The sequence below is a fragment of the Ambystoma mexicanum genome, chromosome 2q (assembly GCF_040938575.1).
Source record: "Ambystoma mexicanum isolate Mex_15411 chromosome 2q, UKY_AmexF1_1, whole genome shotgun sequence".
Lineage (NCBI taxonomy): Eukaryota > Metazoa > Chordata > Amphibia > Caudata > Ambystomatidae > Ambystoma > Ambystoma mexicanum.
The window spans coordinates 553,403,034-553,427,084 of NC_090924.1; the positions used below are offsets into that span (position 1 = coordinate 553,403,034).

Here is a 24,051-nt window from a genome sequence, read left to right on the forward strand (position 1 = left end):
GGGAGGGATGCTGTAACTATTTTTTACAGTCAGTAGACATACACATAGACTCTCTGTAAGTGTAGAGATACATGTACTTTTTCTTCGGAATGCAGTTCTACGAGGTTGCCTAAGAAGGTTAGCTTAATTGTGAAACGAATGAAAATGAACGATTCTCTCCCCCTCGCCCTCCCCGTCCCCCGCTCATGGGCTACATGCTTGTGCTCACACCGATCTGCCGGGAAGTCCTGCACTGGATAGAGACTGTAGCCAGCCACTATTGACTGTGCGCTGCCAGGGGTAAGTTGCCTGTTGTTTACTCTCCAATTTGCTGTATACGTATTCTTATACCAGACCGACGCTCCTAGCTTGTCTCTCTCTTGGGTTTTTAGTCTTGGAACATGGACGCTGCTGCGGAACCTGAAATTCTCCGCGTAGACATGACTCGTATTGTCCGGAGCTTTAACCACGGTTACTGTTTTCTGGTTTTTCCAACATACCATAGAAAAGCCTTTTCCCCCTTATGCACAGTGTAGTTGCCCTGTACAGCTACATCCCAAGACCCCACCTTACCCGTTGCCGACTTGCTGTATCTCTTGTTTATTAGTACGACCATGTTAGCATCCCGACGCTGCTTTTTGCTGTCATTAGTGTATATTAGTTGCACAACTTGGGCTCGTTTTCCACAAAGGGCTGTAGAAAAAGAAAAAGTACGAGGCCTGGCTGCAAGTGCGTGACGAAGAAAAACATACAGTTTAAAAGATGTACAACATTTTCGGAAAGTCTTACCAACACTGGTGGGGGAGGGGGGTCTGGTCTGCAAACCACGATTACTCACAAAATATTTGGACCCACACAAAAAGGCATTTTTGAACTCCAACCTCTCAATGTGGCGCATGTTGGGTGAGAGTGCAGTTTCTCTAGTCCTGATTGTATGCGTTTCACTCTGCAGTCCGGTACCAGCCACAAAACTATAAGTGCCCGGACAGAAAGTAAAATAAAAAAAGACAGTATGAGCCATTGATTACCCTCGGCACCATAGTCACCAAGGCCAAGATGCCTCTCCTTTCTTGGCTTTCTCAAGCTTTCACACTGACATAAAACAAAGTTCTCTATATCTAGAGGAATATCTCTTCCTCTGGCCTTTCTCATGCTTTGCGTAGTTCACAATGCCAGGGGGTATGGATCTTCCCCTGGTCCTTTCTCACAAATTCAAGAGAATGACTCACCGTTCTCTTGACAGTACCTGACTTCTCACAACACAAAGTTCACCAACTTCTCATCATTTCCCAGCCTGCCTGGTGCAATATCCTGCCAAGCGCTGTGTTTTTATTTTATTTGTCCACACAACTTGTCCCAGGGTTGTATTGCTTTTCTCTGGTTTCTTTCTTCCGTACACAGTTAATCTGGCTTCCCCTTGTTCCAGATACTGTGGCGATGAAGTTTGAACAGTCATGGACGTCTTCGGTTTTGGGTCAGAGTCCCAGATTTGCCCGCTTTCCTACAGTAGTACTGTGGTATAGATTTGGTTTATTCTCCTGCCAAGTACTTTCATCTATTGGCTCTGGCTTCACACTTCAGGTATATTCAAACAAAGGGTCCCAAACCTTATTTTCAGGGTTTTTCTTGTTCCCCTCTTCCTGCCACCACCTGTTATGGTTCTCTACGTCTCCTAGCACACTTGCGTACCTTATTAGCTTGTAAGCAAGGGCATCTGCCTGGTCCTGGCTCCCAACTGCAGGTCTCTGGAGCCTCTGGTGAGTGGCTTTTGCTGTACAGTGTCTCTGCCTACCCCAGGAACTGGGTGTCGTCCTCACCCCTTTGACAGCCTTATGCACTTGTCTGCCAACCTGTCTTCTTGATTTTTCCCTTCCGGACCGGCGTCAGACTCTTTAGCTTCCTCAGTGTTTTGCTTCCGACTCCTCGTTGCTCAAGCAACTCGCTCCAGCCGTCTGACAGTGTTTCTCTGGGGTTCCAGCTCCCTGAACCGGCGGGAAGTTCTGGCTTTTGCCTCCTGTCGTGAAGTTTGGAGCACTCCTGGACACACCTCTCCATCGGGTCCTGTCTTGTTCCATTCTGCCTCTTTTGCCACGATTTGCACGTCAGCTGCCAAACTCCCAGTCGGTGCTAAGAGGAAGGTATCTATTCGGTTTCCCTCTTCGCATTTGAATTAAGCCAGGCCAATCCGGTGGTGAAAAAGACTAGACTACGTGTTCAGGTTTTCATGGTTGCCTTTAAACAATCGGTGCTTCTCCTTCATCTCAGTAATGAATTCCTTCGCCCATTGGAAAACCTTGCTCTTCTTCGTCTTGGTTGATTTACAGCAATACTTTAACAAGTAATCCCAGCTCTTCCGCATCTCAGTATTGGAAGTTGGGGGAACTTTACAAAAACACATGGCGGAGGATAACAGGGAGATGAAGAGTGGAGGTGAAGTTAAGAGGTGGACATGTGGGGGATACCGTGTTCTCCCCCAGTAGTCATCACTGGTCCCATAGGGGGTTTCCCTCCTTATGAGATCCTCCCGCTGAGTAGCACCCCAGGGGGACTATCGGGTAGCAGCTTCACCTCCCCAGCCTCATGGGAAGGGGATCCTCCCATGGAAGCAGTGACGATACCCTGGGATTCGTCACATAGGACAGAAGAAGGAGACAGAGTAACTGGGGGCATTTTCACAAGTAGGTTTATTTAAATAATAATTAAGAAAGCCTATCTAGCCCTAATAGTACAGTGTTTGCCCAACCTAACACAAAAGTTACTAGGGTGCTTATAGTCAGCAAGATTGTCCAAAGTAAGTCTGTCCTCAGTCCCAAACTATCCTGTTCTGTCCCTACTGCTATTCAAAAAGGCTCAAAAGAAAGAGGGGTCCAGGAGAATTACTCCCTTCTCCTGGACGGCTTCTATAGCCCCAACCAGTCTCTCTTGGGATGGCTTCTGGTGATATTTTGAATACATTCCTTTAGTTCTTCAAAGGGGCTCTTATCCCTTCAGGGCTCCCCCTTTTCTATTGTGGGTACAGTTCCTTGTTTTGATGTCCAGAGACTCTGGGTTTTCCTTTTCTTCCCAATCTAGCAATGTCTCTGGTGTTTCCCTACTACTGGTATCCCTGGCGTCCTTCCCTGGTCTGTTCGTTTAGTTCCACAAATAGTCCTTCTGTTATACAGGGGCGGTTGGCCCCTTTCCACTCCTTTCTTTCCAACTCGCTTCAAGCAAATATCTTCACTAGCTTTCCAATATCCACTTATACTGGGACAAGTAGGATTGGTCGGTTGGTACTCTTCATTAGCTTCTTGCCCCTTTACCCGCCGTTCCCGTTATGTCTCTTGTACCAAGCTGGCATCACACTGTTCTTCTCAGGGGGTCAGGTTTGCCCGACTGACGCAACCTGCATGGGTTTTCCTTGCTCCCTCCTTTAGCTTGCGGCTCCATGGATCGTGTCCTGGTATGGCCTCTGCGTCTTAAGAGGACCACACGGTCAACCCTCTCTGGGTCACGCCACCGCCTCCAGGTCTTCTTCCGGTACTCAAGTTGATCTCCAGTCTCTCTTCAGATTCCGTGCATCTGTCCGACAACAGACTGTTTTGCGTCCTTCTACTGCTTTCTTTGCCTCGATTCGAGCTTCCCAGGCTCTGAAGATGAGAACATCTTTAATTGGTCCTTTCTTGGTTTTTATGCGGGAAGTATTGAGCCCTCCCCAGCGTAGGCACATAGTCCTTTGTTTCTTTCCAGGGCATATTCGTCATGCCACGTTCTATTTCATTAATCTTAGTGGAGTTGGCTGCCAACCACTGATTACTCTTCATGGTTCTTCTAATCTTCTTCGTCTTCTTCACAGTATGAGTGGTAGTTGAAGGTTGTTTATTGATAATATTGCAGTAGCAAATAGTGACTGATTTGGAGGGAAGGTTTTGGTTCTTTGATGTGGTTACCTCCTCAGGAGAGGTTTAGTGAGTTCATGGACTGAACAATTGTCCCAATCCCCAAGAGGGGAGTCTCTCCATGTGATGTCCCACTTTCCGCCACCCCTAGGGGGAACGTTGTATAGCGGGCTCACCTCCCTAGTCCCCTCTGGGAAGAAGTGACGAGATTCTGTGAATCGTCACAGGGCACTGTAAGAACCTGACAGTGAGAGTTTGATTTTGAGAGTAATTGTACCTATGTTTTCCTCCTCCTCATGTGAAGGAATGTGTGAGTTGGACCCTTGTTGGTCCTCATCCTTGTTTGGTCAGGAGTCAACTGCTAAAGGCGATAGTACTCCAGTTCCCAATTGGAGTGTGAGTGTGACAGAAATGTCACCCATTCTCCCCTAGTGTCGGTTATAGATGGTATGATAGTGCATGAATGGCGGTAGGCATGTGCATGGCATGGCATGTGCATGGCGCTTGTCTCTGCATCTGCCTAAGCCAGGAGCTTTTGTCCTCCCTTTCCTCTTGTTTTGTGTGATGTTTGGCTGTATTTTCTTCTGGTTGGTGAAGTTTGATTCTGAGACCCTTCCCCCAAACCTTACTTGGAGGGGTTCGTCCTGCTCACTACATTTGCTTGCACAGTGTGATGTGGACCACTTTGAAAAACATTTCAAGGGACGCCTTTGGTTCCCGGCCCACCTCTGTTTGCCTGTGCATTATGTCAGGGAAAAGGAGACAATGTGTTCTGGTTCTGCCTGTACTGATGGCCATCCTGACTGAAGGTAGAATGTTGATGAATGCTGTGTGCATGCAAGGCGCAGCAAATGTGTGTGCAGGATTGAGTTTGAATGAATGTTCCAAGTGTGAGCAGTTGGGGGCTGAGCCAGAAAGGACGAGGTGACTGATGGGTGTCTCTTGTCATATATTTTCTAAAAAGCCAATTAATAAATTGAAACAACACTTGAAGAGTACAGATTTTAATCAATTTTGTATTTGTATTCATACGCCAAAGCGCTTTACAATATAACAAAATTACATTAGAAGCATGAGTAACAAACTAGAGTCAAACAATTGAGAACAGTATGCAGAACAATTTACTGAGAGCTAAGACCTAGAAAAAAAACAGAGGAAGAGAGAGAAGGAAGAAATAAGGAGCTGTCAGGAGGGAGGATGAAGGAGATGAGATTTTAAGGAGGAGCGGAAGGAGAGGTAAGAGGAAATGGAGCGGATAAGCAGAGGTAGAGAGTTCCAATGAAGAAGGGCGAGGAGTTGAAAGGATCAGAAGCGGGAAGAAGCGCAAGGTGATGGTGGAACAGTGAGGAGGAAGAGGTCGGCAGAAAGGGGGAGGAGGCGCGAGAGGGGGTGTAGAAAGAGAGGAGGGAGGAAAGGTAGGGGGGCAAGGTCATGAAGAGATTTAAAAATGAGGCAGAGAAAGTTGAATTTAAGTTGAGAATGAAAGGGAAGCCAACCAAGAGAGGAAAGCAAAGAGGAGATGGAGTCATGAGCAAAGAGTACGGATAGCAGAGTGATAGAGAGATTTGAGGGGGGCAAGTTGAGAGGCAGGGATGCCAAAGCAGAGAGCAGAACAGTAAAATAGATGGGAAAAGATAAGGGATGAAATAGTTTGGTAGCGTGGAAGGTAAGGGAAGATCGGATTTTACGAACATTGAAGAGGTGATAGCGACAGGCACAGGAGGTAAGAGAAATGTGGAGAGTAAGTGAGAGGTTTGAGTCAAAGTGGAGGCCAAGATTGTGGGCAGAGGAAGAGAAGGGAAGATTGGTAGGGGGAAAGAGGTTAGAAGGAGGGGGAGAGGGAGGAGGACGTGTATTGGCAGGAAATAATAATACTTTAGTCTTGTCAGTGTTAAGGGAGAGAAAGTGGGAAGACATCCAATGTTTGATAGCTGTGAGACATTGATTGCCTTGTGTCACACCTGATGCAACTACCTTTGAATATAACAGAATGCATAGTGTGTACCCTGTCATCGAGAACATAAAGTCCTCAAGCGTAAACACCAAGATGTGCATGTCAGTTGATCTGTGCATTCAGAGCTTATCGGGAAAAAGTCTGCACCCAGGCAAGATAAAATAAAGCAAATACAGGTATTTTGCAACAGGGTTGCATATGAAGACGTTATTGCTTTCATCACCTTGGTTAGCCACTTAAGGCCACCAGACTAGGTTACTACTAGATCCCTCCTCTGATTTGGGAACCTTAAGACCACTCATTACATGATAAACCAGCCCCTTTTTTTTCTCCAACATCCTTAATTTGATTATTTTTTTAAAAAGCCAGGTGTATTAAACTTTAGTTTGTACTACCTCCAAGGCTCTGCTGCTAGCATTTAGAAATCACACCTCATTTATGTTTATCCTCCTGCTGGGCTCATTCGAATGCCAGATCTTCGTCATCTGCAAATTTCCATACCATTCACCTTCTCTTTTGGTATATATATGATTACATGGATGTGCAGTGGATTTAATGGTTTTCCTCCTGTTGATCATGGCAGCAAATGGAAAAGCATTTGGTTAATCCTGTTTCTTCCCCATCATTCTTCCCACTGGATGCCTAGCAAATTCCTGAATGTATAAAAATGGGATCTATGTGATTACTGCGCATACGAAAATATCCTTTTGTTTTATTTCCCCGTTTCACCTCATATATATATATATATGTGGGATGAGGCCCCCCCGAAGAACCCCCACATTTTTTATTTCCTCCCCCCACATATATATGAGGTGAAATGGGGATGTTGAAATTCGACATTTTCGTATGTGCTATAAAAGTATGCGCAGTGATGGGGTGATACCTAAACATGTTTGAAGGTACATGCCTGGTAACCGTAGTCTAGACAGTAGGACCTCTTTTCAAAAAAGATGCAGGGCAATTTCTAGAAAGTAATTCCTTATTTAGGATACAAAATAAACCAATAGGTTTGACAGGCGGCTAGGAAAAGGTCTCTTGACATTTAATCAAACCAGAAATTGGGGGCATTTAAAACTTTCTAGGTACCACATGAAAATTACTTCAATAGTTTGAAAGGTTGAAATATAGTCATTTAATCAAATTTGTTGGGTCTGCAAAGCAAGATCTGGTGGTACTGAATCTCTAAAACAACACATATATATTTTCCTAGCCACAGAGCCACATGAATATTTAAACTGCTTTGATCAAAATATGAACAATTAGAACCTGCTGCTCCAGGGAGCTAGGGATGTAACAGTATACCGTTAAAGATACCGTGAACCACTTAATTGAACAATAATAACCGTCACATTGTTTATACCGTTTAGTGTGCTTTTCAGTCTGATTTGGAAAGGCTGCAGTAAGCAAGTGCTGCGCAGTCTTGGTCTTGCACTGTTGGATGTGCCGTCTGCCAAGTAATTTCTGTTGGAGCAGTTCTTAATGCCATTCCATAAACCACACGTGCCTGACACAAAATCAATATGTTAGCAATAGGAAGAATAGATGCAGTGTCAAGAAGGAAAAGGGTTTACTTTGGGTTGGCGGCTTTGGGGTTTATATATTTATAATAGATAATGTTCTCTAAACATGACAATGGGGGATTTCCCTGGTTCTATCATTGAATTTACATATAATAAGTCACACTGCGAAATTCACTAATCTCTGTGGGTATTCCCTGCTGCCATACCAAAGGGTAACATGTCCGTGATTACTTAACACCTTTTGGCCCGAGCCTAAATGACCACTTAAGAAAAGCTATTCAGTTTGCTTTGCCAGTCGCCACAGGGCTCCCCCCCCCTTCCTCTCCACACGTGTGTTTGTGTTTGGTGGAAGCAAGGGGTGGCATTTCAGTGGAAAGTATGTTGAATACCCCAATTCTGGCCCTGTGTGTCTGGTTTTGTTTGTGATGATAAATCTGACAATTTATGACCTTTTAGAAAATATTTGTTAAGGTTAGTCAACTCCACCTGCTATACCGTGATAACCATGATATACCGTCATTTGGCAAGAAGGTTATCGTACAGTCATAAAACTAATACCGTGACACCCCTACAGGGAGCAAGGCAAGAGGAATTAGGCCAGGCGCTGCAAGAAATTCATTGGGTTAGGATTGTCTAAACATCTTTAAGTCATTAGTTGCTTCATACATTTTTGTTGGCAAAGGATACTGATAATCTGATAAAATATAGAGCAAATGTCTTATTACATTCAGGTAAGTTTATCATCGTCAGTCTTTAGAGGGATGCTATTTGACTATTCATATATTATCTGCCTCAGGCAAAAAATATGAAACTGTTAGAAAAGACTTCTCTTTACAGCACGTTTCCCTCTGTTTTTTTGGACCCCCAAACTTTTTGCTTTTATTTTTGAATCTGACCTGAACTTGTTACAGTGCAGTGAAGCCTTCAGCTTCTCTACACTGGCTTTTGCTCATTTGTCATGGGTAAACTGACATGTCCTTCAGGCTGTGTGAGAAACCTGAGGGTATTCTATGCCCTGTGGGTCCTCTGCGCAGGCGGTCAAGGCCATTGCTTTTGCATCCCGAACCTGGGGGTGGACAGTGAGGGAGATCACTTGGGTGGTGGGTCCTTGGGGACTTGCAGTGGGAGGCCCTTGGGGATCCCTTTTTCCTAATAACCCCCCCAATCCTTCTCTAACCTTTATGGGTTATTGTAAACCAGCTCCCCTTATTTTGTCTGTCATGCCCTTCTAGTACTGGGATGAGGAAGAGATGACTAGGAAGCATACACACCAACATAGGAAGCATACACACGAACATACTACCACACCATTCTGGTACTGAGACGAGGAAGAGAGCCTCAGAGGGCTACCACTACAAAGATCAGGTGAAGTATACCAGAGGACTGGGGTGTTCGTTTAAACAATATCATAAATCGGCAGAGTAACTAGGGCCCCTTAGAGCCTGCCCTGGCAATAACGGAAGACTCGACCATTGGGCAAAGTTTCATGTCCTTTATTTTCCAATAGACAGGGATCATACAGGAAATCACAAATCTCCAGCAACTGCAGCTTCTGAGCATGAGTCACCTCGTTTTGTACCTAGGTGACATTACAAACATCAATACCATCCCCAAAACTTACACGAGCCCCCAATTGGTTAGCTCGGGTCTACTACCTATGGAACCCATATCCATTTGGATTCCCACTGGTCTACCCATTTCAAGTGGCTTCGCCTGAAACTTTGCCCACAAAACGATCTATTACTAAGTTGCAGGGTCGCACAAAGAAAATTGGCCCGTGCAAAATTCTACACCACCCCATGATAAGAGCGTCTTGATTTGTTAAATGGGTCCCTACAGGCCTGAAACCCTGTTCTGTTCACAGCACTCGGTGTAACTTTTCAAGGTAATGAGCTATGCGTTCCCATTGTTGCCACTGGTGTGATCACCTAGCCTGAGAGAGCAATCTTGTCTGCTTCTCTGGGAACCGCTTCTCTTCTCACCATGAGTAAATAACCATTGTTCGGTTCTGCTGGGTCACGTGTGCGAAGACCGCAAAACAAAGCCTTTCTGTCTGCAATTATGAGGATTTTATTCTGAATTTTCACAGGTGTTACGCTCACCTGACTCCCACGGAGGCGCTGGCCTGGTTCGCGCTGCTGTGACCTCTTCTAAGGTGATGCGCAGGGTTCGGAAGACGGACTGGACCGGGCCCCCAAATCTGGCTTGTCTGGCTCGCAGAAGTATCCTTCTGTAGGCGAAAATAGGGGATTAACTGTCTGCAGGGTAATGCAATCGGCCTCCCACTTTCCCCTCTCACCCTCCTTGAAACCCTTCTGTGATTTCTCGTAGCGTCTCACCTTAGGGTCTGGAAGGACGAGCTCTCCATCCTGCTTCTGATGCAGGGGCGCGTTGGTATCCAGTTACTTCATTGGATTTTCGGATTGGTGAGAACCAAACTTGCTTGGCTTCCAGGTAAGTTTTTTGATAAGAGGTTCCCCTTGTGTCCATGCATTAATGTACTAATGCTAGTGTCTTTTTCCCCATAGGGGCCGGGGTACGGAATGCCGGGGAACAGGCACCGACCCGAGATGAGAGGTGAAATCCTTGTAGAAATCAGGTAAGTCTTTAATGAGCGTTTTTTGGTAATGTCTTTTCATTCGCTCATTAACGCTGATGTCTCTTTTTTCCCCTTAGGGGCCGGGGTCCGGAAATGCCAGGATGCGGCGCGGACCCGAATTGAAGAGGGAATGAATCAACAGGTAAGTCTTAAGATGGAGATTTAGCTTTCCTTATTCCCTTCTCTCTCTCACCTTTTGTTCTGGTGTTTTTCTCCCTAGGCGCTGGGGCGTGACTGCGAATCCGGATGATCGCTGCTGAACATGGAGGCTCCCTGTAAAGGTGAGTGGAATGCGGCGCTGCAGCGATCGACGCGATGAGCTTTTAAATTAAAGTCTTCCTTTTCAGGTTTGTCGGCGAGATGTCTCCGGGATGTGGATGTAGCAGGTAAGGACTTTTCCTTCTTCTGTTCTCTTCTTCTCTTCCTTTGCAGGTGATCCAGGATGCTGGTAGGCGTGGCAGAAGTCAGGATGCAGGAGCAGACACGGTGAGCGTCCAGCTGCTAGATGCAGAACAACGCGAAGCACGTGTGGCTGTTCGGGTGGGGTTTAAATAGCCTTGGAAGAAGTTCCAGGTATGTATCCTTCCTCCAATCAGGTATGTATCCTTCCCCGACCACGCCCGGATGGTAAATTAGTCCCACAGGTAAAGTAGTTCCTTTCAGGCCTCAAGGAGGCCGTGATCCTGCAGCATGGTCTGCATCAGGTAAGTGCACCCAAGCATTCCCATATTGAGCCTGGCGCCATAGGCGCCAGGACACTGTCCAAAGGGCGCCTATATGGGATTGCTGGGTCCTTCCTTGGGGACTGGATGTCCACTTTCGGGGACGCCGGGCTTGAACCGTCTCCCCGGGAGCGGGCATCATTACAACAGGTGGCTCACTGCCCCAGGATCTTTCCACCCCCCCTTGTCTCTGGCTGCGAACACCGTCTCTGTGCTTCGTGCTGCAGAGCCTGCATCCCTCCCCCCATATAATTGAGGCCTGTGGTCTCCTGTTATTCATTAGTCATGCTATGGTTTCCCTATGTGTTCTAATATCTTACTACAGGTTAGTTGCGATAGAGCCCTATAGGTTCCTTATATATTCCCGTAGCTCCTTACGATTAGTCACGGTAATGCAGTTGCAAGCATGGTCCATGTATGTTCGGTTTTCTTGCATTTCTGTATTTGGCTAAAGAAAAGGAAAAGCTTTTGACAGTATGCGAGTGTATCTGTCCTGTACAGAAAGTATATGCATGTTCATGTGTGTGTCTGCGTATCTTCGTGCAGAAGTGAACATTTGCTTCATGACTAACGCGGCTATGTCGGGTTGTCACTAGGGATGTCATCACGGCTAGACATTGTCCTCAGTCAATTGGATCCATCGATGAGGTACCTGTCACCTCAGAGTTGTCAATTGAGTATGGTTTGAAGGGTTGTCTGAGCAAATACATCTTGTCATATTTCTGATATAGTGGCACACCTGGCTTCTGGCCGAACAACAAGTTACACCTTTCGTTCCTCATTCTGCGGCTAGACATTTGTATAGGGGACAAGATGGCCATTCCAGGGTCCTTCACTCACAGCCATGTCGCATGCACTAATAATCCCAATTATAGTCAGGCAATTGAAAGCGAGGGTTCACACCTGCAGCCCATTCACACACCACAGGTGTATAAAAGGTGGAAGTCAAAAGAGAACAGAGAGGTGGGAGAGAAGGGCAAGACACTGCTGTGAGTCATTGGATGCAGAGCTGCTGTGTAACGAGGGTCGGAATACCCGGAACTGCAGAGGCTGGCGGTCCAAACTGGGACGGCGTGAGAACAGGAGTTCTCTGGCGCAACTGCAAGGCAAGAGAAGGCGGCATGCTGAGGGGCCGGCCTTCTAATGAAGAGACATAGTGCTCATTCTCCTGTGAGAATATTTCAGGGGCAGAAGAGGTAACCCTGGAGGCAGCCGATTCCAGGGCGGTATGTGAGAAGCCTGCAAAGCAAGCCAGTGAGTTTCAGAGACCAGGGAACCCAGTGTGAAACTGACTGCGAGTGCTGTGAAGGAACCAGTGCTTGTGCAAGTATACAATGTAGCACAGTGGTCGTGTGGGTCTGAAAGAAGTGGAACACGTTCTCAGAAGTCTCCGTCTGAATTGTTTTAATGAATTAATAATCCCATTAAGTGTAAAAGGGAATGCCGCGCACCTTGAGAAAAGTAAGGGCAGTCCTGAAAGCTTCCAACTTGCGTAATAGACATTTCAATGATGTAAATGAAAATAAATCTTTATCGCTCAACCTTATAAAACCTATTTTGAAGATTGAACTGAATTAAAATAAAGGAGATGTCTCCTTTTTCCCAAATACTGGATTGAATGCAGGTCAACCACCAGAAGGGGAAAAACAGAAATTGGGAATCTTTTGAGCCTCTTGAAAACTGTGAACCATTCTGAACTTGGGGAAGAGAACCCCAGTGCTTCTACTGTGAACTATTTTGAACTTGGGGAAGGGAACCCCAGTGCTTCTGTTGTGAAATGCCTAACATAGGGAAAGAAACCCTGGGTCCTGATTTAAACTAATTTCCCTTTTGTCTACGAAGGAACATTTTGAGACTGTATTGCAACACTACTTTACACTTGGGGAAGGAACAGAACATTGGGTTAAACACTGTTTTTTCTTTTGGTTTCTGATATCCCTACACATTGTATAAAGCTAATTGTGAGGGCAAGTATAGGTTTTGGACACAGACAGATTCTGCAGTTGAATTCTTTGACTCAGACGTTCCTTAGTTTACTTTAGGAAGGGAAATGCCACCTTCGATTAGGGCAAGTTAAGCCTTTTCCCATCCTGACATTTAAGTTAATAAAAACGTTTATCTTTAGAATTGAATCTGTTGTCTGTGTCCTTCTTCATGATGCCTTCACAGCTGTCCGTTCTGGGAAACCTTGTTTCCCTTAGTCTGGTTACTTTGTTGTCTCCTTTGGTAACTTGTTATCATTGAATAATTGGGTACACTTTTTGTTTTTCCCTAGACTAACACTCAAGAGGATTTTTGGTTACTTCATGTGTGCCTAAGGAACAAGCTGGTGGCAACAGTTAAGTTTTATTTTTGTGTGTATTTTGTTTTAGCCTTGCCTCATTTACCACATTTGGCTACCTACTGTGTTCAAACATGGCCGTGCCACAAGGTTTTTCGTTTGTCCCATGGCCATCTTGTCACTAACCCTTCTTGCTGGCCTGTGAGGACAGGAAAATCCTTATAATGACTTCCAGTGCCCAGGAAAGCTGAGACCTTTTGTGGGCTACTGCAGGGCCATGTGTGTTTGCTGGCAAGTAGTGGGTTGGGACTGTCTGGTCCCAATCCGCAAACTGGCTTGTGTGTCTGAATGGTATGCATGAGGTGTGCCACCAGTGGTCCTGATTGGACCACTGTTAATGGTGTGTGAGCCAGATCATAGATTGCCTAGTGGGAGTTTCAACTCTTACCTGCCTTTTGGATAAGAAGGGGACCCCTGCACCCATTCCAGAGAGATCTGGAAGAAACCTGAAGGAGCTAAGTATCCTGTCCAGCTTCAAGACATGCAAGGAGACCGTGGACCAGTTGGAGGAAGGCCTGGCAACCAACCTCTGCTGCGGTCCTGGAGAGCCCTAGCTTGTAGGTGAACTTCAGAAGTCCTGCGCTCGAGCTTCGACCCTTAGAGTGGAGGCAAAATCCATCCTCGACGTCAACTCGGGAGTCCTGCCAAAAAGAGCCTGGGCTATCGTGCTGCAGATCGTCGCCGTTCCGCATTGAGGCACAGAACTTTGGGGATCGGCAGCTTGTGCCACAGGACTCATCTCTGCCAAATGTCGTGGTTTCAGCATCGAAGGGACCTGAGATGAGAGGCGAAGCCAGACCGCGAAAAGTGTCACCCTGCTTCAGTGGCTGTCGTCCAAAACTTTCCTGCATCCAGTCCTGTGCTGAGAACGGTCCTGCATCGAGTTCTTCTCCATTCTCCATCCTGAAGACCTTGCACCAGCATTTGTCACCGACCGGAGAAGTGCTTGAACCTGCAAGCCCTGAGCCTCAAGGACCAGAGCTGACGGCGGGAAGACCTTGGAACCTCTTCTGAAGACCTGCCAAGTCCTAAGAAGAATTTGAGTGCAGGGGGTGAGTTGTAACAGCACTTTCCTGAAACCCTATGCCCTTGTTAAAAATTTAGTTTTCTATCAGTTTGGCTTTGCCATCGCTTGCTCGTGCAAGCATTCCGAAAGTGGGAGACACTTTTTTATTATCTAGAATAACTTGTCCTCTACCCATTGGAACTCTGCATTGGACCCCAGAAGCCACGTTTTCCCATCTCACAAAAGTGTGTGGAGCTTTGGTGAACTTTGGGCACAAGGCCCCATACATCTTTGGAATGGACTGAAGTTAGTGTTGTATCTCTGTGGACCTCTAGTGCTGCATACTAATGCGTACTTTCGTTTGCAGGGGGTTGTTATGTATTTTGCCCTACTCCAGTGATTGTATTTATGTATCTTTTATTTAGTGGTGTGTTATATTACATGCTAGTAGTAATTTGTCATAGTGTTATATGGCCATGAATAAATATTTTTTATAAAAGTGTGTTCCTTGACTTTTCACCGTATGTAATCATTGACGGCCCTTTATCAGGCTCACCCCTCCTGAGACTTAGCATTCACCACTCACTTTGCTACCTTCAACTGGTTTGGCTCCAGCTCCCAGAGTTATACCTGTCACTAAACTAGGTAGGCCTTCTATACATCTGTCCACTAGGCCAGAGTATAGAAAATCAGTCCTAATGGAAACAAATGTATATTTCTTTAAGACAGAAAAGAGGGAGCCCTTTTGAAGTTCATTAAATTGATTGTTTCTCAATTGAAAGCCACCACATTATCGTGCCTCATGTCTGACAGGAAGTGATGTATGAACTTCTCCAAAAACCGATAACAGCCACATTAGCTGTATTTCATTCAGCAATTAACACCACCACACGTACTTAAAAATATGTGGGAAAACTTGATATTAATCCTTAGTGCACAATCTGTCACAGTACAAGCTGTATATTTATTTTCAACAGGTTTCAGTACCAAATAGGATTGAAGGTACTTCTTCAGGTACTGCAGTGGTCAGTACCTTAGACAGGGGCACAGATCCAGACAATGAAAGTGCCACAGACACCACATTTTGAGTGCGGTGGATGCACCAGGAGCACACACAGGTGGTCACACTGCCTCTAAAAACGAAAATGGGGGATTTATATTGTGTATTGTATTTTGTTATTTATTTCGCGCTCTTTCCTCACTTGTGTAGCCTCAATGCGCTTTTTCCTTGGTTGAACATCCTTGATAACCGTAGTCGATGTGGTTAGAGATTCTAGGGGATTAGCTTAGATGCATGTGTGCATGTTTGCCATTCTAATACTTGGGAGGCTGGCAAGGCTCGACTAAGAAGCCCAGTAGCGCTCAGGCACGTGGGTGGGTGCTCTTGAGATTAGAGATAGACTCTCCCAACAACAGCAATCTATGTGTGGCCAGCTATACCGGGTGGTGGTCGCTGTATGCTAGTGGCAGAGATGTTGATGTACGTCAGATGTTTCAGTCTGGGTGGCTATGTGTGAACTAGGCCGGATGTGCTTAGCTGTAGACGTGTTCTATCGTGCATGGATATTTGCCCGTGCCTGCGGCCAGTGCCCACACTAGTGGTGTGAGCAATACATACTGTAGGCTGCGAGATTTACTTGTTTGTCCAGGTCTAGAGTTGAAAGTCCATCGGCTAGACTAAATATAGCGACCTAACAATGCAAGTTGTGTGAGGTACTAAGTACAGCTATATTAGAGTATCCTGTATAGTGGGAGAGAGGCCTACACCCAACAATGCAATTCATTTACAAGACTGAAAATGAAAGAGCTGAGCTGAAAGAGCTAGTCACTGTAGATATTAATTATGCAAACTTGAAAAAGGTGGTGGTCGAGTTTACCAAATAGTATACGTAGTGCTGCAAGCTTTCATTTTTTTAATTTGTAAAGAAACTGGTGCATGCTCAGCTCTTGTTGAATTCTAAGGAGTTGGCAATGCCCTACATTTGGAAAAAAAGATGGAAACATCTGTGTGAACGTCTCACTAAGTAAAGTCCATTGATATTATCGTGTAATATCAAAGGAGGGGAAAAGAAGCCAAAAGGTACTTTGGTATCCCAGGTTCATGTAGGCTGAGGGTGTTGTGGGAACCATAAGACACTGGGGGTTATTCCGAGTTTAGAGGCAGCCATGGTGCTGTTAGCACCATGGCTGCCTCGAAACCCGGGTCCGGGTCTGGTGTCTTTGAATGGGGACTTACCGGGTCATTCCAACCTTGGAGGACCCGGTAAGTCCTTGTTCAGAAAACCATTCCCCATTCCCATTTGAGCCCACATAGGGCTCAATGGGAATGGGGGAAGGCGCTAATAACGGGCCCGCAAATTGCGGGCCCGTTATTTGCTCCTTGGTCCCCTAACGGGACCAGACGTTATCAGCGGGTCCCGCTAGGGAACCTCGGAATAGGGCGGGTAGGGGTTACCGGCATCCTTACCGGTGCCGGTAACCCCTTACCGCCCACCTCGGAATGACCCCCAATGTGTGAAGACTAGCAGCAAGAGGGACACTGACTGGGGAGACATCATTTAGTTCTTTTATTCCTATCTAAAAATGGCTTCTAGGTATATACCTATAACGAGAGCAGAAGTGGCAGCTATGTCTGAGAGGAACAAGTATGACGTGTAGCTCTTTGTATGCTTAGTTCTTGAGGTCCCTGGGATACATGTACAGGGGGGGTTAACATAATTGATGTCTTTGTAGAAAGGAAATTGGTGGAGGTGCCTCCTAAGCCTGTCACTGGGTGAATCTCAGTATGAGAGTAAGGAACAACGTGTTATGGACAGAGTCCTACTTTTGTTCCCATACGATAGTCAGTATGATGATGCTTAATGAAAAAGGAGAAGCTAGCTTTGGCATCAAATATCGATAAGGCTCTTAAAAGCCATGTCATTAGAAATTAGCTAACTCACAATACAATGTCTGTACACAACGATTCTTTGTATGTTAATTTTACATTCTTTGTTAAAATGTACTTATTCATCTTACTTTGTTTTGTCTATTCATTAACTGATTACAGTGATGTTAACAGACCTGAGACATCGAAGGAGAGAAACTGATCACAATAATGCAGCATCAGAAGAGACCCGGGGTGAAGAAGAAAGTGAGGAAAAAAGACCAAGAAAATCCTTTTCTTTGGCACTACGTGTTGTCCTTTTGGCTCTTCTCATAACGGCCGTCCTTATGGGCATGAAGTACTACCGTGATAATCAGACCATTGAACAACAAGAGATGGCAATGAGATCTCTTGGCACTGAAGGATTCTTCCTGTTCTCATCACTGGATACTGATAAAGATCTGTACCTCAGCCCAGAGGAATTCAAATCAATAGCAGAAAAGTTGACCGGCGTTGCACCTCTTTCCGACTATGAGGAAGAGGAGGTGCTAGATCCCACTGGGGAGACACTGTCGTTGGTTGCTAAATTTCAGCCTCTGTTGATGGAAACCATGACAAAAAGCAAAGATGGTTTTCTGGGAATCACACACAGTGCTCTGTCTGGACTTCGGAATTGGACAGCACCCGCTTCAATTTCCAGTGTTTTATTTGCCAGGGAGTTCAAAGCCTTTCTACCTCCAAAAAATAAGCTGAACCTGGGGGATCCATGGTGGATGATCACAAGCGAACTTAACATCTTTACTGGATACCTTCCCAACAATCGTTTCTATCCTCCGTCGCCTAGAGGAAAAGAGGTTATCATCCATAAACTCCTGAGCATGTTCCATCCACGGCCATTTGTCAAAACAAGGTTTGCACCCCAAGGGGCAGTGGCCTGCATCAGAGCGATCAGTGACTTCTATTATGACATTGTTTTCAGGATACATGCAGAGTATCAGCTGAACGAACCTCCAGATTTCCCCTTCTGGTTCTCACCTGGGCAGTTCACAGGTCACATAGTAATTTCCAAAGATGCCTCCCATGTCCGCCACTTCCAGCTCTTTGTCCCTAACAACAGATCCCTAAATGTTGACATGGAGTGGTTGTACGGAGCAAGTGAGAGCAGCAATATGGAGGTTGACATTGGATACATGCCCCAGATGGAATTAGAAGATTCAGGCCCATCTATCCCTTCCGTGATTTATGATGAGAACGGCAATCCAATTGATAGCAGGGACCACTTAGGAGAACCAATTGAGTTTGTGTTTGAAGACATACACTGGCAGTCTGAAATTAGCAGGACAGAAGCTGCCACAAGGTTGGAAGTGGCAATGTATCCATTCAAAAAGGTGACATACCACCCTTTCACAGAAGCATTTGAAAGAGCATTGGTGGAAAACAAATTGGTCCATTCCATCTTACTTTGGGGAGCTTTAGATGACCAGTCCTGCTGAGGTTCCGGGCGGACTCTCCGGGAGACAGTCCTGGAAAGTTCGCCCATCCTCGCCCTGCTCAACGAGAGCTTTGTTTGCAGCTGGTCCTTGGTGAAAGAACTAGAGTCTCTTCAGAGCAACAAAGATGACGGCATCTATGCAAAGGTGGCAAAATTGCACTTGGAGAAATACACCTTTCCTGTAGAGATGATGATCAGCTTACCCAATGGGACCGTCGTCCACCATATCAATGCCAATTATTTCCTGGACATCACTTCCATGAAGCCGGAAGAAGTGGAAAGCAGCATCTTTAGTTTCTCTACACAGTTTGAAGACCCCTCCACTGCCACATACATCAAGTTTTTAAAGGAGGGCTTGGAGAAAGCAAAGCCATTTATGCTGGCCTAGACCACACTGACAAATGATTCCAGAAAACAATAACATTGCCTTACATATTGTCTTCTTTTCAGCATTTCTTGGAATAACTCTGCAAATGTGCACGTTCTTGTTCCAGCGTTAAGGAAAGCATCGACAAATTACCTATAATTGTATCAACAGTCTTAATTTTGTTTTTAAAAGATTCTTTTACCTCTTTAATTAAAGGGCCATTTCATCTGTTTATTTTACCTTAGCAGCAGTACTACCAAAATATTTTTTGCTTAATTATTAAATACGGATGTCTGCTCAGGGTAAACACATTGCATTTTTTATGATTCTTGTATTTGAAATGGGATATCGGGATAAGACCAACACGAATGAAAATAGGATGAAGAAGTTCCATAAAATGGTCTTAATTTGGTACTACTGCTGCGGTAAATCAATGTATTAATTAAAATCAAACATTAGTTATGAAATGGGGCAAGGCTTTTGTTTGAACTATGCCATTAGTATAAAATTCATGGTAAAGATGCACATTTTTATATAGCAGAGACAACTGATTTTTAAACTTGTTTTATAGTTCACCCACTTTAGGGGCAACATCAAGCACAAAGAGAACATTTGCCAGGAACATACCATATTCGCAAAAGATGAATTCTGAATTTTAAACTAGGTATCCTGGTTCCACAGCAGAGAGGTTAGGTTTTCATTGCTTAGACCGGGTGTTTTCCATTGCAGAGTGGAAGGCTGCAGAGCAGTCCCTGAATTTCATAGCAGGTTACCAACCCTGCACATGGGGGAGGAATTTCCACTTTTCTTCTGTATTACAGTTCCACTGCCCGGTATAACTGAACACAATTTCACTCTTAATTTCTGAAGTATACAGTAAGAAGACTAGAGACTGGAAAAAGTGACATGGATCTGACATTCTCAACCCTTTCGCATAAAGGTCTTTGCTTGTTCTTTGATCCCACTGCTGCTGAATCCCAGTGCACTGCCATGCCTATGAGCTGTTCCTAGAAGAGGAATAGGGCCATTATGCCAGATGCTTTAATTTATATATCTATGGAAAATTTCATTTCCTACAGCAAATTCGATTCTATTTGCTATTTTTCCAAGGCTGTCATTGTTGGTTTACTGCTGTCAGATAAGGGCTCTCCCTAGTGCAATTATGCGAATACCCGTGCGTGCAGGAACACTTTTCCCTACATGCAGCAATGCATGTCCTTGACGTACAACCAACTATTCCAGCACAGAAAGCAACTCTGTCACTCCTCCTAGGGTTCCATAGAATCCTTGAGTAGGCCCTTTTGCTGATGGTGGTAACCAAGTGGTTGCATCACATGAGCCATAGTGCAATTGTGTATAATTTAACAGGGTAGCCAGCAACTCCAAGTTTCATATCGCACTAGCATCTGGCTCAGGCACCCTCTCCAATCCCAGCACTGGCAATGAGATCATTATCTGTCGACTAGCTTGTATATTCTGCATTCCAGCTCTGCTGCCCTCGCAGGCTGCCATGCCCTTTCTTCATTCCGTTCCTGTTACCTCGTTTCTGCTGCCCCATGCACTGCCATCCTCTGCCTGCCAATATCCTTATGTTCCCCTCTTCCTGTCAGCTCTCTTTTACAACCCTAACCCACCATTAATGACATGCCTCGGCTCCTGTGACTTCAAGGTTCCTCTGCGTTGCCTCGACTCTCCACCTCGCCCTGCCACAGTGCAAGTCATGCGGCTTTGCGCCCCATTGGCTTCTTTGTTTTTATGTTTTTCAGTTATTGCTTACTGTCCGACATGCCCCTAGAGCGTTAATGGCGATAAGAGCAGTGGAGCCAGGCTCTCCCTGAATAGTAACACCCCATTGCTCACGGGAAGTAATGGCCATTATCGCCGCTTTAGCACATAGATTCCATTATAAACTTGACAGATAATCATAATGGTCAAATGCAGTCTATAATCTCTGGTATAGCCCTCATTCGAAATATTCTGTCGGACCCGAGCAGCTGTGTCAAATCATTCACATTCCTTTTTAGTTGCATAATTCCATGTGCTAATAGTCTTACAGACCTCAAGAAAGGGTTACAATTGGTTCTAATAATGATCCTTCCCTAATCTACAGCCCTTGGCTTTGTCTCGAGCAATAACCTTGGGGTGGGCCGTTATCTTGCATTAATGACCCCTCCTTCAGTCGATATAACTTAATTCATCAGAGCATGTAAGGGGCTTGTTCAGTCTGGGTAATAAAATGAGTGGAAGCACTGTGCTACTTGCAAAGGAAAGGGGATTCATGTTTGGCACTACCTGTTGATGAGTAGGGTTTTGAAAAATGTCAAACGAATAGATGCAATGCTCGCTAAGTTATGCATGCTCTATAATGGAAAACACATTACATGAACAGTACAGCAGAGGATTCACAAGTTTTTTTTCTGCATCCCATATGATTTAGGTTAATGCAACAGAACGGACTGATCGGGTAAGAGTCAAATGTTCGTTGAACATTCGACTGCACAGATTTAAGCAATCCTAAACAGTTTCTTTTGTACATGTCGATTTTTTTCCTTTTTGTTTTTTTAATGGTTTTATTAATTTGTTTGTGCTGTAGTTGATCTTTTTAATATGTTGGTGTGTGTTGATAAATATGTCGAAGGAGGAGGGAAAGAAATGCACGTTTCTCTCTTGCTCTTCTGTTCTTCATGACGGTCTGGTCTTAAAGTTATACAGTTAACGGGCTGGGCCTGAATTCCTGACAGTTGCTTTGCAGGAGAAAAAGCACTTGTGTTCTCTCCCTCCTCGTCAGTGAGATAGTTTCTCGTCATTGCTGGCATCGTTTGCCTTTGTTGCCTGCCAGTTTTTCTCCAGACCAAAGTGTTCCCCTTGAGCTGCAAACACCATGTCAGTAGGCTATGGTCTTTCTGTCTGAGACATCTGTGTTGCTGCGTGGGGGTCTGTCAAGGTTTGAAAAGTGTATTAGGATTTATTTGGATAACGGGCGTTTGTTTGCAGTTCTTGCAGACTGACCTGTCTCAAGAGGGGCTTTTGACCCCGTGGTCTCAAGAGGGGCTTCTGACCTGTGCAATATTATAGAAATTGATGTTTCGCTTGCAGTAGCATATCAGCTTAGCACTCCAGCTACTACAACTTTTAAAAGCATATGCATTCGACACAGAAAACCATTCTTGGTCAGCTCAAAAATGGCCTCGACATTGACGCAACCATCTCACCTAATCCCCGTTACACCTCTCTTGTCATGACCACATAAGGACATGTTCTGGTCCTCTGAGATTTGGCACGCCACTCCTACCGTATGTGGATTATGTGAGCAACTCCAGCGCAAGACATTTATTCAAATTGAATATCTAAGCACACTTGAGCAGAAGACATTTAAAGTAGGAGAGAACAATCTGAAACCTGCAGTGCCGGCTTTAGGGCAAGGTGATACTAGGCAGCCTCCTGTCGGATCACCGCCCCTCCACCCCCCCAAACAACCCCATTGTTAGAATAGAGGTTGGTAAAATGTGGCTTTGCCTAGATTAGCCTAGGGCAGCACACATTGTAAAGACCCAAATACCTGAGGGATGGCACACTTTGGAACTGCCATTTGCTGCATATGGGGATAATCAAACACATTGGAATTTGACACTAATGCAAGATGTGAGGGCTAGGGCAGAGTTCTATATTGTGCATCAAGAAAGTTGTGTAGTACTCCATAAATCATTAGCATTTGGAACCCTTTGATGGTATTCTAAACAGCGCTTCAAAAAAGGACTATCGGTTTCAGCCAAATATGATATTTTTGGTGTATGTCAGGTGTGTTCTTTTAGATGCACATTGAATGCTCACTTTTTCTTTTTCCTTCTGTAATTTAGAATAAATAGCTGTCATTTATTTGGAAGAAAATACACCATCAAAGTATTAGAAGCAAATATTAAGAAATAATGTGTTGTGACATTCAGTTACACGATATAAGAAAAGCTCAGTCTTCCAGTCAGAGGCTCACCATTTGCTAATGCTCAAGTTAAACTTCTTAACTCACATAAAAACGTTTAAGAATTCTTAACTATCTTTTCCCGATCATGCTTCAGCTGTGTATTTAAACTGTTTTCGTAGTGTGTCAAGTGTTGTTGTTAGACTAGTGTACGTACAGATTGCTTTTGTGGCAAGAGTGTGTGTATTTTATTACTGTTTAAAGTTTTATTATCCAAGGGGGTGATGCTTCACCACCGGAAATGCAATTTTTTTAATATTTTGTATCCATTTACTAGAAACACATTAAACCTTTTTATTTCAAAACCTTATTTATTTGTATGCATTCTTTATTGGTAATCTGGTTTTGTCTGCAAGACCCTTCACGGGGTAGCAATGAACACAAACTCAAATCTCCACTTATCATCTCCAACGTGGTTATATGGCTGCCCTTTTCTGGCGGTTGGAGGGGGCGCGTGAAATGTACCATACCTTTGGGAGTCAAGAGTCCCTAACCCTTGTCAAGCTGTTTATACCCAGACAACCTAACACATATTCATGGCATGGGGTGATTTGATAACGATGTGGGGGCAAATATCTGTTACCAATGGAATCAGATTATGTATGTTTATTATTACACTTGGTGACCTTGCATGAATGACAGCTGCTGACCTGACTAAAGCCTCAGTAACTGGGGTACCTTTTGACCTGAAACACCATATCACTGTGCCACTTCGCAATGTGGGTGTAGACTATTGTGATGACTTGGTGGCAGTCCGCAGAGAGTGGTTTGCTGTCTGATGCCTTAACCGAATGCACGTGTAGTGACAATCAATGCCAGCTGCAATGGGGCATGTATAATGTCATATTGTAAATAGTGAAAGAGCAATCTTTGCACAATTATAAACCCTCACATGAGAGGTTTCCTCTTAAAAATGCTCTTGTATGTTAAATATTACTGATTAAAATATGGGGTTTGTAATGTTGCAGTCAAAAATTGAATCTCCTCCTGAAGTCGGATGGGCATCTTAAAAAAAAAAAAAAAAAAAAAAAAGTCCATAGCCCCATTTCCCTGATAGGGATGTTAGTGTTAAAGTATTTTGTCCCACTGGTTGGGTAGCCTGCCTACTTGTAATGTTACCTATGAGGCAGGCATTATTACAATGTGTGTGTCCGGTATGATGATTAAGAAGGATAATCATTCAGTCATATTACCCCAGCCAAACCATGTGAGGTAAAGCTCTTTGGCATACCGCACTGAATCACAAAGCTACCACTAACACCTCTGCTCAACTAAATATTAAAAGAAATCGGGGTCCATCCCATTGCACGTGTATTTAATGATATAGAGCCTTATTCATAAAGGTTTACAC

The 24,051-nt window shown here is 44.7% G+C and overlaps 1 protein-coding gene across 2 annotated transcripts; it reads left to right on the plus strand.

Annotated features, from left to right (window-relative positions):
* Positions 1 to 23,010, plus strand: SELENON (selenoprotein N). Of its 2 annotated transcripts, XM_069647704.1 has the most exons (3): positions 1 to 279; positions 12,928 to 12,990; positions 17,049 to 23,010. In XM_069647704.1, coding segments are annotated over exons 2-3 (1,698 nt in total). In that variant the 5' UTR covers positions 1 to 279; positions 12,928 to 12,989; the 3' UTR covers positions 18,746 to 23,010. The 2 variants fall into 2 exon arrangements, with proteins under 2 accessions (XP_069503805.1, XP_069503806.1); XM_069647705.1 differs by lacking the exon at positions 12,928 to 12,990 and having other exon boundaries at positions 2 to 279.
* Positions 23,011 to 24,051: the final 1,041 nt, after the last annotated feature.